Raw genomic sequence first — 15,797 nt, 5'->3', positions numbered from 1 at the left:
TCACATGTTAAAAAGTACTTTTTTATATTAATATGCTGGTACATGTTCTGTTAACTTCAATGTTCTTCTTTTTCTTTCAACAATGTTTTAACCTCATTTCCCCCAACATTTAACCTAGTTTTATCTTTGATATTTTATATTACAAAGATGTATTATATGGATGCCTTATGGAAGCCAATCAGTGTAAGTCAATAAATGTTGGAAATGAGATAATAAGGTGTTTGTGAAAATACCTAATTGCAAAAAAAGAGGAGCCATTAAAAATAAATACACTGGCTTTATTGATCATAATGTAAGTATTATATTCATAATACAAACAAGGACGAGCTATTTGTTGTTTGTGTATTTTTTGGTATTACATCTCTCAAGTTATTTTTAGGGAGAATTTGGCTTACATTGTTTGATTTCTGAAGCATCGATATGATGGCTAAATAAACGCTATTATTATCAGCTGCTTCCATTGCAACATTTCTTAAAAGAAAAGTTAACCTTAAAAAACAAATGTGACAGTATAACGAAAATAACATAACTGCACATGCGCGTGTACTAATAAAATGTTATCAAATAGGACATATTCTAATTTGTATAACATTTTTTGTTAACAGGATTTTGTTTTCTGTTTTACACTGTGACATAGCTTAGTATACCATTTTCTTATATGATTTTATAGTATAGTCTAAAACGGACTAAGATACAAAATCTTGTAACCCACAAATGGGTTTTTGTGTTAGAGAGTAAAAAAAATTGTCTGTATGAGAAAGTCGTTAGACCTAAATGGAGAATTGTTGATTTAATATGGTAAGGTATTATTAATACCTTGATATCGAATCAATAATTCTCTATTTAGGTTTGGCGATTTTCGCATGCAGAGAATGTTTTTTGTTCCGTGGAAAAACTTATTTGCGGGTTGCGAGCTTTTGCACCTTAAGTGACGAAAAGGTTCATAAAACATAACACTACATAAAACATGATTTTTATATCCACCCTTGTACCTTGTTCTTTATACAGGGTGTCTCATCCTTATCATCAGAAACACATTTCTTTTCTTTCACCCGGTATAAGCTCAAAAAAAATTTGAGTAACACTGTAAATACCAAAGATAAATCTAAAATAATAAAAAAAATATCGTTCTGAAGCTATTTCCTTGTGGCATTTTTATAATCAACTATTTTCAATGAGAAATAAGCCACAATTTTACCAAAAAAATGATTTTATTAACGTTTCGATGCCCAAGTCAGGTGTCATTGTCAAAATATTATTATTAGAGTATTATTTTGTATTTTGACAACACCTGACTTGGACGTCGAAACGTTAATAAAAACTAAAATCATTTTTTTGGTAAAATTGTGGCTTATTTCCCATTGAAAATAGTTGATTAAAAAAAATATCAGAATCCATTAATGCTTCCACGAGAAAATCAACTAAGAATGAGCATACTTTTTGGTGGAGCCAAACTTTCGCCATTAAAATGATTGTAAACACTTCACTTTTGTATGAAACAAGATCATTTTATTTTATGTTTATCATTAGTTACACATATTTTATTTATTTTTTATTTGAGATCAAATAGTTTGTTTTTAAGCCAAAATATTTCATCAATATAAATATATACTCCACAGATAAGATGGAGGATATAGTATTGATATGTGATTCTTACATAATATAAACAAAATGTTACATATTTTTATCCTGGTTTAAATTATTGTTTTTGCATGTGATTTTATACATATCATTGTAAATATCGCTTTACTTAAAATAAGATACTTTTAGCTTGTTTTTGCTTCACAAGATAGATTAATTTACAAAATATCTGTACCACATGGAATACTTCTATTAAATGTTGAACAATATAACAACTTGAATTTCAAGTAAATTTCTTATAATTACATCACTATCATCAAAGATTTTTATGTAAAGATACAAAAGTTTATAAAGGCTATAGAGGGATAAGGTAAAATCTTCACTGGGCTCGATTCTTATTTAGGATTGGGCACTCGAAAGTATATACATATTTAGAAACCTTCCTTGCGGTCCTTCCTTGTGGCCCCAGGTGTACCCCATCACAAAAGGTGTCTCTTTGAAAGAAAAAAAAATACCTGAGAAATCCTGTTATAAAAAATTTGAAAAAATTCATGAACATACATTTTTTCAATTATTATGTATCAAAATTGAGCGCAGCAAAAATATTTGCAGTTTTCAAAGAAGTTTTTTGGTTATATTAGTAATGTTTGACAAACTTTTAAATAATAATTATTCTTCATGTATTTTTTCCATTATTTTGAATGGCAGCATTAGATTTGCCATTCTCTCCTCAATATTCGAAAAAACCCATTTTTTAGTGTTTTCTCCATCTTTTTAATACACTTACTCAACTGCATGTCAATAACTAACGATATTGTGATATATTTTTTTGTTATTTGTTGACGCAGGTTTGTTGAATAACAGTTGAAGCAGGTTTTTCATTTTCAGACCAAAACATGCTCAAAATATGACCAACCCTCTATTTAATATTTTTCTCATGATTTTAGCACAACTACATGTGAATGTAGGATTTTTCATTTGTTTTTTCCTTTTTTTTTCTAATGGAGAGATTAGAAGGGTCTGTTGGCCATTTTCAGACCGTAAAATACTCTAAATTCAAAGAAAGCGCAAGTTTTTTGGTGGCGAGTACCCTTTATTCAAGTGGCGATTATTTAAATATTATTATTTATGGATGATATTAATTAAATAATATTAAATTTCATATTAGACTTTTTTTTAATATCTGGACCTCGGAGGTAAACTACACTATGTCATTTCAAACAATTTTGTTTAGCGTATATCGTCGGCTTACTGCCAAAACCAACCAACTCCATTTTAAAAGTTTTGGGAAATCTACCTTTTAAACTTTAATTTGAAATTGAAAATCGACTGAATTTAAAAAAATTATTTAATAACTGAAAAATATTTTTGTCATACTTTTCAATTATTAAATCATTATTTAAATTCAGACGATTTTTCATTTCAAATTAAAGTTTAAAGGTGGGTTTCTCAAAACTTTTAAAAATGGAGTTGGTTGGTTTTGGCAGTAAGCCGACGATATTTGCAACAAAGTTTAGAGCACTTAGGATGTTAATAAAAATCTGATGTATCCCATAATTGGTTGAAAGACAATATGACAATATTTTAGAGATAATAAATATCCAATTTGTATAATCCAACTAATAAAATAAGTGGATTAAAAATACTTATTCAAAAAAACGCCATGTCGACATAGTGTAGTTTACCTCCGAGGTCCAGATATGTATTAATAAAAATGAAATTTTATAAAATTAAAAAATCATAAACTAGTTCAAAATCACATTACAATAATAATTTTAGTTTTCGTCACTATATTCATATATTACAGGATCAGTATCTGATACTATAATGAAATATAATTTGTAGGTTATTGTGAATCAATGATTAACTCATTTGAAAAAGACGTCTTACCAAATTATTTTGGTGTAAAAAGTATTAAAAAGGGAAGATTTAATAAGAAACAACACTTCAGTTTATGCAAAAAAACTTTTTAATTGGAAGGATGAACTTTGATTTTTGATGGGATATATTGGCGTCGACATTAAACTAAATATGATAATAAACGTAAGTCACATTCTGGTCAAATATCCACTGTTAAAACCGTTCTCTATTTGTACCACTAAAGGATTCGTGTTAGATCTCCCTGGTACTTTTTTAGCCACTGAAAATGAGACAACTATTATAAGAATATTGCACGAACAAAAAAAAATGTGGATCGAAGAGCTGTTAAAGGAACTAGAAAAGAATAGTAAAGACAGCGCCAAACTATTTGGATACCTAAAAGCTCAACAAAGAAAAGGCAGACCAGTAGTTAAAATTGATAATAGATCATGGGAAACACACTTCACAGAACTATATAGATGCAAAGAAAGCCCAGAAGAGGAGGTAGGCGCAATGGAAGACATTAGAAATAATGAAATAGGGATTCCAACAAATGATGAAAATTTAGCCATCATTCAAAAAATGAAACAGAAAAGAACACCAGGCCCAGATGAAATTCAAAATGAGCTAATTAAAAACGGAGGGGAAAAGTTATTAACAAGCATCTATAACCTAATAGTTAGAATATGGGAAGCAGAAGAAATGCCCGAGGATTGGAAATAAGGCAGAATTATACCAATATTTAAGAAAGGAGAAGTAACAATTATAGAGCAATATCTCTACTGAGTACAACATATAAAATTCTAACAGTCCTCATCAAACAAAAACTCGATCAATTCACAGAGAAAAAAATTGGGGACTACCAGCAATGATTCAGAGTAGGCAGATCCACTGCAGATGCGATCCACATAGTTACACAAACAATCGAAAAATGCCACGAACACAACATAGAACTCCACATCCTCTTCGTAGACTTCAGACAAGCCTTTGACTGTATTGGAAGAAATAAATTATTTATTGAAATGAAAAATCAAGATATACCAGCAAAATTAATCAGATTAACAAAAATGACCATGGATGGAGCTCGAGCTAAAGTAACAAGAGAAGAAGGTAGCACAAAATCAATTGCAATAGAAACAGGAGTGCGACAAGGTGATCCCCTGTCAACCACATTATTCAACATAGCACTAGAAGGAACAGTCAAGGCCAGCAAAATTAAAGGAACTATAGCCCACTCCTCAACACAAATAGTTGCATATGCAGATGATTTAGTTCTTATGGGAAGAGACAAGGAAAGATTAAAAGAAGCAGTAACAATCCTGGCAAAAGAAGCATGGAAAAGAGGTCTAGAAATTAACGAAGGAAAAACAAAATATCTACTCTGCTCTAGAAGAGAAGATATCAGGATGAGAGAAATCAAAATAGAAAACTACACTTTTTTGAAAGAGTCCAACAATTTAAATATTTGGGAGTAATAGTGAATGGCCAAAACAATAGAACTGAAGAAGTAACAGAACGAATACTAGCAGGCAACAGAACATACTGGAGATATCATAGGCTTATGAAGGACAAGAACTTATCTAGAAATACAAAACTGAAAATATACAGAGTTGCAATCATACCAGTAGTTACGTACGCAGCTGAGACAATGTGCCTCACGGAAAAAGATGAAGAAAAATTGAGAATATTCGAAAGGAAAATCCTCAGACGCATTATGGGCCTGATAAGAATGGACAACGGGGAAATGAGAAGAAGAATGAACCATGAACTAAGAGACATAATGAAGGGAAAAGATATAGTTAGATTTATTAAAGCACAGAGGCTGAGATGGCTGGGACACATAAAGAGAAGGAAAAACGACCTACTGATTAAGAAGATCACCAGATGGAAACCAGCAACTGAAAGACCAAGGGGAAGATCCAGAGAGAGATGGGAGGACCAGGTCATGAGAGATATCAAAATTCTGGAAGTGAGAAACTGAAGGGATCTATGCACATATCGAAATGAGTGGAAGAAAATTGTAACGAAAGCCAAGTCATACAACAAACTTTGACAACATACAAGTGGAATGCGGAGTGATTCACCGCAATAAGCGAATCTGAGAGCTCTAAGTAAGAGCGGCAAACATTCCACCCGGAATGAAAAGCCCTGATGATAATGATTATGAGAATAGTAATGGATGATCCAGTTGGTTCATGAAGGATTATCATGAAGGAAGCTGTTATAATTAAATTGTGGGCACAGGTTTTACGGTTTTGATACTCTACCTAGGAAGTCATGGATTCAAGGGTCTTATGCCTGCTTTAACAAATTCACTGCATATCGAAGAGGATAGTGATAAAGGTGACGATGGGCTGCAGGAGATAGTAATTCAAAGATTTTGGTTTGGAAAATGAACGAAAATACATCAGCATTAGAAGGTGAGCCAGCTAGATGGTGTAGTACTGTGGTAACACTAACTGCTCAAGAAATTGAAAATGTTCCAGAGATGACTGAAAGAGACCTCAAAACATTTTTTTAGAGGGCTATCAATTAAGTCAAGCCATTTGCTACTTAGCCAAGCTAATGTCTAATACAACGATTGTGTGCAGTGGTATTTCGTGCCATGTTTGTGACTATGCCCAATGGATTAAGAACTGTAGGGCCTTGTTCTCACATTGCTTCAATTATATATTATATTAGCAATCCAAGGTGTAAGTCAAAAATTATTAGAGCAGCAAAAATACCTTTAGACTTATTTATCACATCAGATTCTAACCCGGTAATAAACACAGATAATGACGAAGACTAAAACTATTATTGTAATGTGATTTGAACAATTTTTAACTATTTCGTAATTTTTTAATTGGATAAAATTTCATTTTTATTCAATAAAAATTGAAAAAAAAAAAGATTTAATAATCATCAGTTCAATAACGGGTTGGGGGAACAAAAATCATTATTTATTAAATTTAAATGAGGTTGTGTGCTTTAAAAAAAATAACTAAAAATGCAGTTTTTTTTTAATTTGGAGCATGTTTCATTCTGAAAATGACAAACATGATCCTGCTATTAGAAAAAACAGAAAAAATGATAAAGAAATCTTCTTCATTTATGCTAAAAACGTGGGAAAAATATCAAAAAAAGTTTTTTTAGTATTTTGAGCATGTTCTGGTCTGAAAATGACAAAACTGGTCCCACTGTTACATATAACAAAAATATATATCAAAAACAGTTATTTATTGACATGCAGTGAGTTTATGTACTACAAACATGAGGAAAACTCCAAAAAAACATTTTTCTAATTTTTGAGGATGTTTCAGAGAGAAAATGGCAATCTAGCCTGCCATTGAAAATAATGGAAAACATTCACAAAAAATAATTATTTAGAAGTTTGCCAAAAATTACCTACATAATCTAAAAATTTTTTTAAAAATTCAAATGTTTTTTCTAAATTCAATTTTGATCCACAAATCTGAAAACCTACATAATCTAAAAATTTTTTTAAAAATTCAAATGTTTTTTCTAAATTCAATTTTGATCCACAAATCTGAAAAAAAATGAGTATTTTTGGGCATGAAAATGCTCAAAGTAATTTTTTTCTGTTTTTTAAAGCAAATGATTACAGGGGCAATTTTTTTTTGTGATAGACCCCGGGGATTACCTATTGAGCTAACAGTTAGGTAAAGAGGTTTTTGAATATGTACTTTCGAGTGCCCAATCCCAAAAAATAATCCAGCTAAGTACAGATTTTACTACCTTATCCCGCCTTTATTGGCAGTAGGGTGCTGCCAGTTGGGAAATTTTGCAGGCCTTATTTATTTGTTCATATTAAGTGTATTCCATATGTTAACAAGCTATATAGTATAAATGTAACTTTACTAAATTTTGGGGACATTTTCTTCTTTCTTTCAGTAATTTTTGAGTCTTGTGATGTAATCTGTTATATCGAACTGAAAGTATCTATTAAGTGCTCTTTAATGTTTTATATACTTGTACTCATGGACTAAAATACTGATTTACCATTGTAGATCAACTCCAGTTCGATAGAAAAGGTACATATATCACATGGCCCAAAAATCTGAAAGGAAGAAAGGTGAATCTCAAACAAGCTATATTGGATTGTGAAAATTATGAAAAGGAGATGCTAATACCAAGGGGCGTTAAACGAAAAGCAGAAGTGTTGCGAAAGGTCAGGCCTAATAAGAATAATTCAACCTATAGCAAAGAGTATGAAGTGGAGAAAATATTAGACCAGGAGTATGATGTATTTACCAAGACTCCCATGTTTCATGTGAAATGGAAAGGTTATTCTCTAGAACAAACTACCTGGGAACCATTTGACCATCTCAGACATTGTCCTCTGGTTTTGAATCAATTTTTGGCTGAGAAACTGGGATCACAAGTTCTCGATGCACTTTGTGAGAAATTAAACATATCTGGTCAACTTTCAGATCAAAATTTGCTTGAGCGTTTAAAAATCCTTGATCTTAGTACCCTTCCTGAAAAACTAGATATACAGGAAAAATTGTTGCAACTGTTGGCAACACCACCTAAAGAAAGACATATTCATAAATTAGAAGAAGGAAAGCGATCTATTTTGTTGTATCAGTTGGTTTTAAAGAGGGAAGTTCAAATGAAAAAGATCAAAGCCTGGGAAGACAGTATAAATGATTTGGATAAAGGAGAGGCAATAATTACTGTAGAAAATACAGTAGATTTAGAAGGGCCTCCAGAGGACTTTACATATATAAATGAATATGTAGCAAAATGTGGCATACAAGTCCGCTCAGTACCTGAAAAAGGCTGTAGCTGTGTTGAATGTGGACCTAGACTAAAAAATTGTTGTGGTGTGCAGCCCTATAATGGTTTCACTTTTAAAGGTAAAGATAAGGTAAATGTCAATCCAGGTACAGCAATATATGAATGCAACAAGAAGTGTAAATGTAAGAAGAACTGTAGAAATAGAGTAGTACAAAATGGACGCAAAGTGCCCCTGTGTATTTTCCGTACTTCAAATGGTTGTGGATGGGGTGTCAGAGCTATGAGAAAAATCCACTGTGGTGAGTTTGTTTGTGAGTACGTGGGTGAACTTATAACATTCGAAGAAGCCGAAATTAGGGGAAAGACATACGATGAAGAAGGTCGAACTTACTTATTTGATCTAGATTATCATACGAAGGATAATCCATATACAGTAGATGCTGCCAAAATGGGTAATGTATCCCATTTCATCAACCACTCTTGTGATCCCAACCTGGGAGTGTATGCAGTGTGGATCAATAATCCTGATCCAAATTTGCCTAGGTTGGCCCTTTTTGCTTTAAGAGAAATCGAACGTGATGAGGAAATATCTTTTGATTATATGATTAATATCGATCCCTTAGTACCAACTACTCCAGAAAAACCAAGATTTTTACATACACCCGATAAAAATCAAGTTATTGAGCAAGGAAGGAGTATTTGCAAGTGCGATGCAGATTCATGTCGAAGATATTTATTTTGATAAGTATTACATTTTTAAAGTAAGAATTTGTTAGAGCAATTGAAATGTTAAGAAAACATTAAATTTTACATTTAAAATGCTTGATATGTTTTTCATAAGTTTATTAAGTTTCATACAATATAATGTAATTGTAATAAAAATTTTGAGTGTTCCACCCAAAAATGTTCTATGTTTTATACTGAAGAGGCCACATCAGCGTGTCATCAATATTAGTTCGGGAGATTGTAGTACACCCTTTTTCGAAAGTTTTGCAAAACTTTGGCAACAGTGCGTCGGCGGTATTTGACTCTATCTAAGATGAAGGCTCAATATTGTGACAATATACTCATAGGCGCGATAAATAGAAAACAATTTTTTTAGTACATAAATATTTATAAAAATAAACTGAGCTCTACTTGTAAGTTTTACTATAGTCGGTCCGTTAAACTCAGACACAACTGGCTAGTGAATTTAATAGGTATATTTTTTGTTTTTTGCCAATTTTGGCAAAATTACTAACTACATATTTAGCTATTTTTAATGACTGAAAAATAGTAAAAAAAAAATTTATTAAAGACCTGCACATCCCGTTTTAGCATACCACGGTTGGATAAAACGGGATAGGTTCACAATATTTAATTTTTTGCATAAAATTATCTAAAAAGTATATTTAAGTAGATATAAGACTGCAACGCAAAATTTACCTTTGAAAAAACAATATCTTCAGTAGTCAGAAACTTAAAAATAGGCATTTTTTATGTTTTATTGCAAAATGGGAAATAAGAACTTTTATTTAGGACTAGGTACATATATCAGAACAAAAGTCACATAAAAATATGTTGTTCTTTTCTGCAGTATGAGAACACGCTTTATCGCTATTTAAAAAATTAATAGGCCAACAAATAAATAGGTGGATAAAACGGGACATAAAAAACTGTATCCCATTTTATCCAACTTATAAGTGTCCCGTTTTGTCCAACTCAGACATTTTTCAAAACAAAAATGGCTCCTGCCTAAACGTGAAAGTAAAATTAGATAGACTACACTTGAGAATATTCGTTAGTGAGTGCTTAATTAAATGTAATAGTCGCCGGAATTATATGTTTAGATATGTAGGCAATATAATGTAGAAAACAACGCACTTAAAAGTACAAAGTACCAAAAAAATTGAGTCAAACAATTCTAAACACAACAACTTTTGGTAAAAGGTAAGAGGTAAAACGAACTGAGAATGTTAAAATAACGACTGAGAACAAGTTTTCGTCGTTGTCCGATTGATAGCAGCACTAGTTGGGTCTCTAGGCTAGGTATCCCGTTTTATCCGACTATCCCGTTTTATCCAACTCTCCCCTACCTATCTGAAAAAATTGTCATTTGTACTGTAGTCAGGATTTCTGTACCTAAATATAGATTTATTACGAATTTGCGTTGTTATCAAAGTTATCAAGTTTCTACAATAACCATGAATAAGTAACACAGAGGGTCCAAAATACACTCACCGGCACAAAATTCTGCCACCCAAATTTGATTAAGTTTGATAATTTATAACTATATTATTTGTACTCCGATTTTCAAGATTCTTGCACCAGTTTGTAGGTACATGTATTGATATCGTTTGGTATTATTCCGGTAACACAAAAATTTTGCTTGCATTGCATTATACGGGGGTGAATGAAAGTGTTGTATTTCCTCCTAACTTTAAAACATTCTGTGGAAAAATGGAAGGGCTGGTTTTGTTTCATAGTCCTGTCATATTATTCCGAAGGCATCACTAAAATTTTGTTTTTTGAATTATCCGAATATCTCTTTTCTTGTAAGAACTGTACCATTTTTTGTAAATAAAAACACTGATTGACTCATAAAATAGAGGTTGGATTGATAAGATTAGAATGGCCCGCATGCAGCCCAAATCTCAATCCTACTGAGTATTTATGGGATGAACTAAAAACTATTCACCGTCATCCTAGGCCTCCAGAAAATTTTGTACAGTTATGGCCCTGGTAGAGGAATATCGGGCTATTTCCGAGGCAAGGATAACACATCTTTATGCGATGCCAAACAGATTGCGAGCAGTTGTTGCTGCAAGAGGTGGACATATCCGCTATAGAATTGTTTGGTTTTGTTGTTAATTTTGTTTTGTTTTGCTAATTTTAGTGAGTTTGATATTTTTAATTAAAAAAACCTTCAAAGCAGTATTTTTACTTACAGCTACAGTGGAACCTCGATTATCTGTCTCTCTATTAACCGTCACCTCTGTTAACCGTCAGGGTCCATACCTACATAAGTTATATTGACTACATAAGTAAAAATTTAGTCATTAATTCATTTTGTTTGAGCATTGCGATAAGCGAAACGAAATTTGTTGAAATGTACACGTGCAGTTATGCCACCACCGCATTTTTTTATGTAAATAATTTTTGTTCTTATTCAGGGCTCTGGATTAAATTTCAATTTAAATATGTAGGTGATAAATGATGCCATGCTTTTAGAGTTCTATTTTTAGAATCGCAAGCCGAAAATAAAAATGCACAGCACAATAATTATTACAGTCAATATCTGTGTGTCACCATAATTAAATTTGATGCAAATTCGAACATTGATTGTGTCACTTAGTCGTTTGATCAATTAAGTTTTGTTAATGTTCTGTTAACCGTCTTTTCTATTATCCGTCATACCCTTGGTCCGGTGTCCTGACGGATAATCGAGGTTCCACTGTATTACAAGAAAAGAGATATTTGGCTAATTCAAAAAACAAAACCTTAGTGATACTTCCAGGATAATACAAAAGTAGTATGAAACAAAATCAGCCCTCAAAATTTTTCCACAGAATTTGTTAAGAGAAAATACAACGCTTCCATTCACCCCCCGTATTATGCCATCTAAGCAAAAAAAATTTGTTACCGGAATAATAAAAAACGACATCGATACATGTACCTACAAACTGGTACAAGAATCTTATATCTTAAGAATATAAATATAAATCTTAAAGAAATCAATACATGTGCAAAAATCGGGAGTACAAATAATAAAGTTATAGATTGTCAAACTTAATCAAAAATTTTGGGTGGCGGAATTTTGTACCGGTGAGTGTAGAAAGTAGTCAAAATAACCGCCCTGGTGCTTCTAGGTATAGGTTAACACATCTTAAAAAGTAATTACATTAAGTACCTGTAAAGGAGGAATTATAATCCTCAAATAGATCTAGGAAAAGTTCTAAATTATCAACTTTTTAAAACAACTATGAATAAGTAATACAGAGTGTCAAAAATAGAAATCAGTCAAAATGTCCGCTCTGGTGCTTCTAGTGTTAAAGCTGCAATCTTGGAACGCATTTTCCATTTTGATGACTTGATGATGTAGCCTCTGAAGGGTGGAATGTATGGAATTACATGTGTTTTTTATGGATTTATTGTTAGTTATTGGCTTGCATTATTGATTTTTAAATTGTATTCAATTCAATCAAATAATTTGAGAAAATAACACAGTAATAAGTAACTACAGATTAGAAGCAAGGGATAGTATGTACCATTTTTGGTGTGAATAAACTACAATTAGAATTAAGTTTATTTGACGTTTCCATTTCCGTTCAGAAATCATTATCAAAATACAAAATCGGAATGGGACGTTTCATCGCCGCCGTTTCGATGCCGCCGGTTCATCGCTAGTCCATTTCATCGCCGTCCGTTTCATCGCCAGTGAGTCAGTTGATTTTGTATTATGGGAGATGACACGACACGACGTTAAATTCAGTTCAAAACTTATGACAATTAAAAAGATAAAAATATTATTACATTTACTATTCTACTTCCCCTAAATTTTTGTACAGAAAATTTTGGGTTCTTTTCGAATTTAAGAAACAGTTTCTCTTGGTTGGAAATGTTGACCGTGAAATTTAAAAGATCATTATAATATATTTTATATTATAAAAGTTTAACAACGGGAATGGTCATATCGCGCATTTCCTTGAATTCCTAATTAATACTAAAAATAAATAATAAATGTACTTGTCGAAAATTCGGAAATATATCAGATAGCGATTAACTGACTGGCGATGAATCGGCCGGCGATGAACTGGCGGCATCGAAACAGCGGCGATGAAACGTCCTAGACGCTACAAAACATTCATACATTAAACCAATTTTGGTTTTTGTTACTTGGTAACGAAATTCTTCTAATAATTTAATTTTATCTGACTCTTTATATTGAAAATTCAGACATGCATTATACATTTTAAAGTAAATGATTTTAAAATGATATTGCCGATATTTATGAGTTGCATTCCTGGGATGATTTTATTGGCAGATAGTTCATTAGATTACATGAAATCAACTTTAACCTAAGATTATCCGTCAGAAAAATAATAGCATGTGATTTGTCTTTAAAAAGACAACTTCATGCAATGATGACAGTAAAATTCTCCTGTTAGTGATCCCATAGTAAATATTAAGGAAAAACCCAGAAAATACCTCATGATACTATCTGGTGTTGATAAGTATTTGGTCTTAAATTTAGTATACTCTCAACATTAACATCAAACTTTGGTTTTCTATGTGTGTTATTTTAAAACATAAATTATGTATCCTTGATATTTTATTGGTTTACTAATACAGTAGACTCCCTCTATGACGAGAACTGAAATGGCGGACTAATTACCTCGTTATAAACGGATCTCGTTATATCAGGCAACAATAATATTGTGCATACCACCACCACTGAAATGTTTTGATGCCTCTTACATAATTTATTATGGTCAACCTCAACAATGAAATTTGGCCATCGTAATTTGTAAATTTCCTACAATATTCAATATCGGTGGATAGATAAACAAGAAGGAAGAAGTTTATTACGGGCGGTGGAATTTATTACAGCACTGGTCTCAATAAGCACACAGATGTAGGGCATTCCTGCATACAGGCAGTTATGGTTTTATTTATGGCCTCACCACACCAGAAACAGGTTAAGAAACATATTCTTCGATTTCATTTTTCCTCGTTACAACCAAATATGCCTCGTTATAGAGGTGTTGTAGTTCGATAGGAATTTCATGGGACATCTAGTGTACCTCGTTATAAGCGAAACCCCGTAATACCCGTGTTCGTTATAGAGAGAGTCTACTGTAGTGGTATTTTCTTTTTATTGATTCCCTTTTTATAATCCCTTCTATAATTACTAGGTAATCAGATCCTACTGCATTCTGCCGAAGAATTTGTGACACAATTGGTTTTATTCAAAATAATTAGGACTGCTTCTTTGGGCTGCCGTTTTTACTATCTCTTTCTTTCAGAACTATATTAATTTAAATCATTGCAGTGAACTCTGTGTTCATTTTCCCACGCATGTTTACATATTTGAGATAATTTTTTTATTTTTAATATAAGGTTGATGTTCACTGTACACTCACTCTATCTAACGTTTAATGGTCCTGATTTTTCACCTAAATAAAAATGTTCACATTGACAAGATATTTTATAAATATAATTCTTTGTTCTTTCTTGTTCATTGTTAGGTTTAGTTTTAGATAAAATCCCAATGGTTTTTTGTTTTTAGTATTTTTGAAATGTTGAATTTATTTCTTATTGTTTTAAATTTTCTGATAATCCTTATATGTATTGTGTTATATTTTATTTTAATCAATTTATGTTTTGTATTTTGGTAACATTTCCAAAGTGGAAATTGAAACGGCAAATAATCTTAATTCTAAAGTAAAATTGTGGCTGATTCCCACCAAAAGAAAGAGAGAAAGAAAGAATAAATTAAAGAAGGAAAATTAAATATGTCAGAAAATGAGATATTGTCAATAACTCATAAATTGGTTAATTAAAAATTTCTTTTGGTTATACATTTTATTGCTCTTCAATAATAATTATTGACTTGAATAAATTGTCCCCTAAAAGACTTAGAGAAACCAATAATTGACACTATAATGCCATTCTCATCAGCCACTTACTAAGTTTATTGGAAAATGAGTAATTGCTCACATTGATATACACTGCGTGTCAGAGAAAACGGGCCACCCGCAAAATTGGTCATTTGTGATGTCTCGAATTTAATAAACTGCTTGTCCGATTTAAGTGATTTTTTTAATGTTATAGCCTTATTCTTTAACAATATCACTGTAATAATATTGTTGATAGACGGGTAAATTGTCACTATACCGGGTGTATACTATTCCACACTCTGTGGAATATTCTAATCTACATTCACACTCAAGATGCAGTAGAAGTAAACAAACCGAGACATGTTGACTGTTACAAGGGGCACTCCTGAATCATGATTTAAAATGTACATACACTGTAAATCACATAATATGATGATTTACAAATTTTATACATTGTAAATCATGATTCAGGAGTGCTCCTTGTAACAGTTAACGTGTCCCGGTTTGTTTACTTCTACTGCATCTTGATTGTGAATGTAGAATAGCATTTATAAAATAGTGAAATTATAACCCAACTATAGCCTCAGGTTTTCTTAGCATTCTTTTTTTTATTCATTCGCTTATGTTGGATAGTAAAAAAGTTAGGGCCGTGGCCCCCCTGGCTTTTTGGGTGCCTTAAACTATATATGGTTATCCAAAGTATACAAAATATAATATGCAACATCTTCACGTCTGCTTCCCCCCCTAAAAATTTTTATATGGGCGCCCGTGATACAGGGTGTTTCTAAATAAATGCGACAAACTTCAAGAGACAATTCTGCATGAAAAAATAAATAATGACCGTTTGCTTTATAAACATCTGTCCGCAGATGCTTGGTTTCCGAGATACGGGATGTTGAATTTTTTTCTTACAAACTGACCATTTATTTATTGCTCTAAACCGGTTGAGATATTCAAATGAAATTTGGTAATTTTCTCTGATGCCTAGTGTATAAGATCTGATTCTGGGTCATT

The 15,797-nt window shown here is 31.9% G+C and overlaps 1 protein-coding gene across 2 annotated transcripts in view; it reads left to right on the top strand.

Moving 5' to 3' along the window:
* LOC114336188 (eukaryotic translation initiation factor 2 subunit 3, X-linked) overlaps positions 1-15,797 on the top strand; it is an 85,071-nt gene that overhangs the window by 9,125 nt on the left and 60,149 nt on the right. Inside the window, exon 3 of one of the 2 annotated variants that reach the window (XM_028286517.2) lies at positions 7,452-12,466. The exons of the other annotated variant lie outside the window; for it this stretch is intronic. Coding sequence (XP_028142318.2) covers positions 7,452-8,926 — 1,475 coding nt within the window. The 3' untranslated portion in view covers positions 8,927-12,466. Of the gene's footprint in view, positions 1-7,451; positions 12,467-15,797 lie in introns of those variants that run through there. 2 annotated transcript variants of the gene reach the window in all.

The sequence above is a fragment of the Diabrotica virgifera genome, chromosome 9 (assembly GCF_917563875.1).
Source record: "Diabrotica virgifera virgifera chromosome 9, PGI_DIABVI_V3a".
NCBI lineage: Eukaryota > Metazoa > Arthropoda > Insecta > Coleoptera > Chrysomelidae > Diabrotica > Diabrotica virgifera.
Note: the sequence above shows the minus strand (reverse complement) of the source record. Positions and strands in the feature narration are given on the sequence as shown.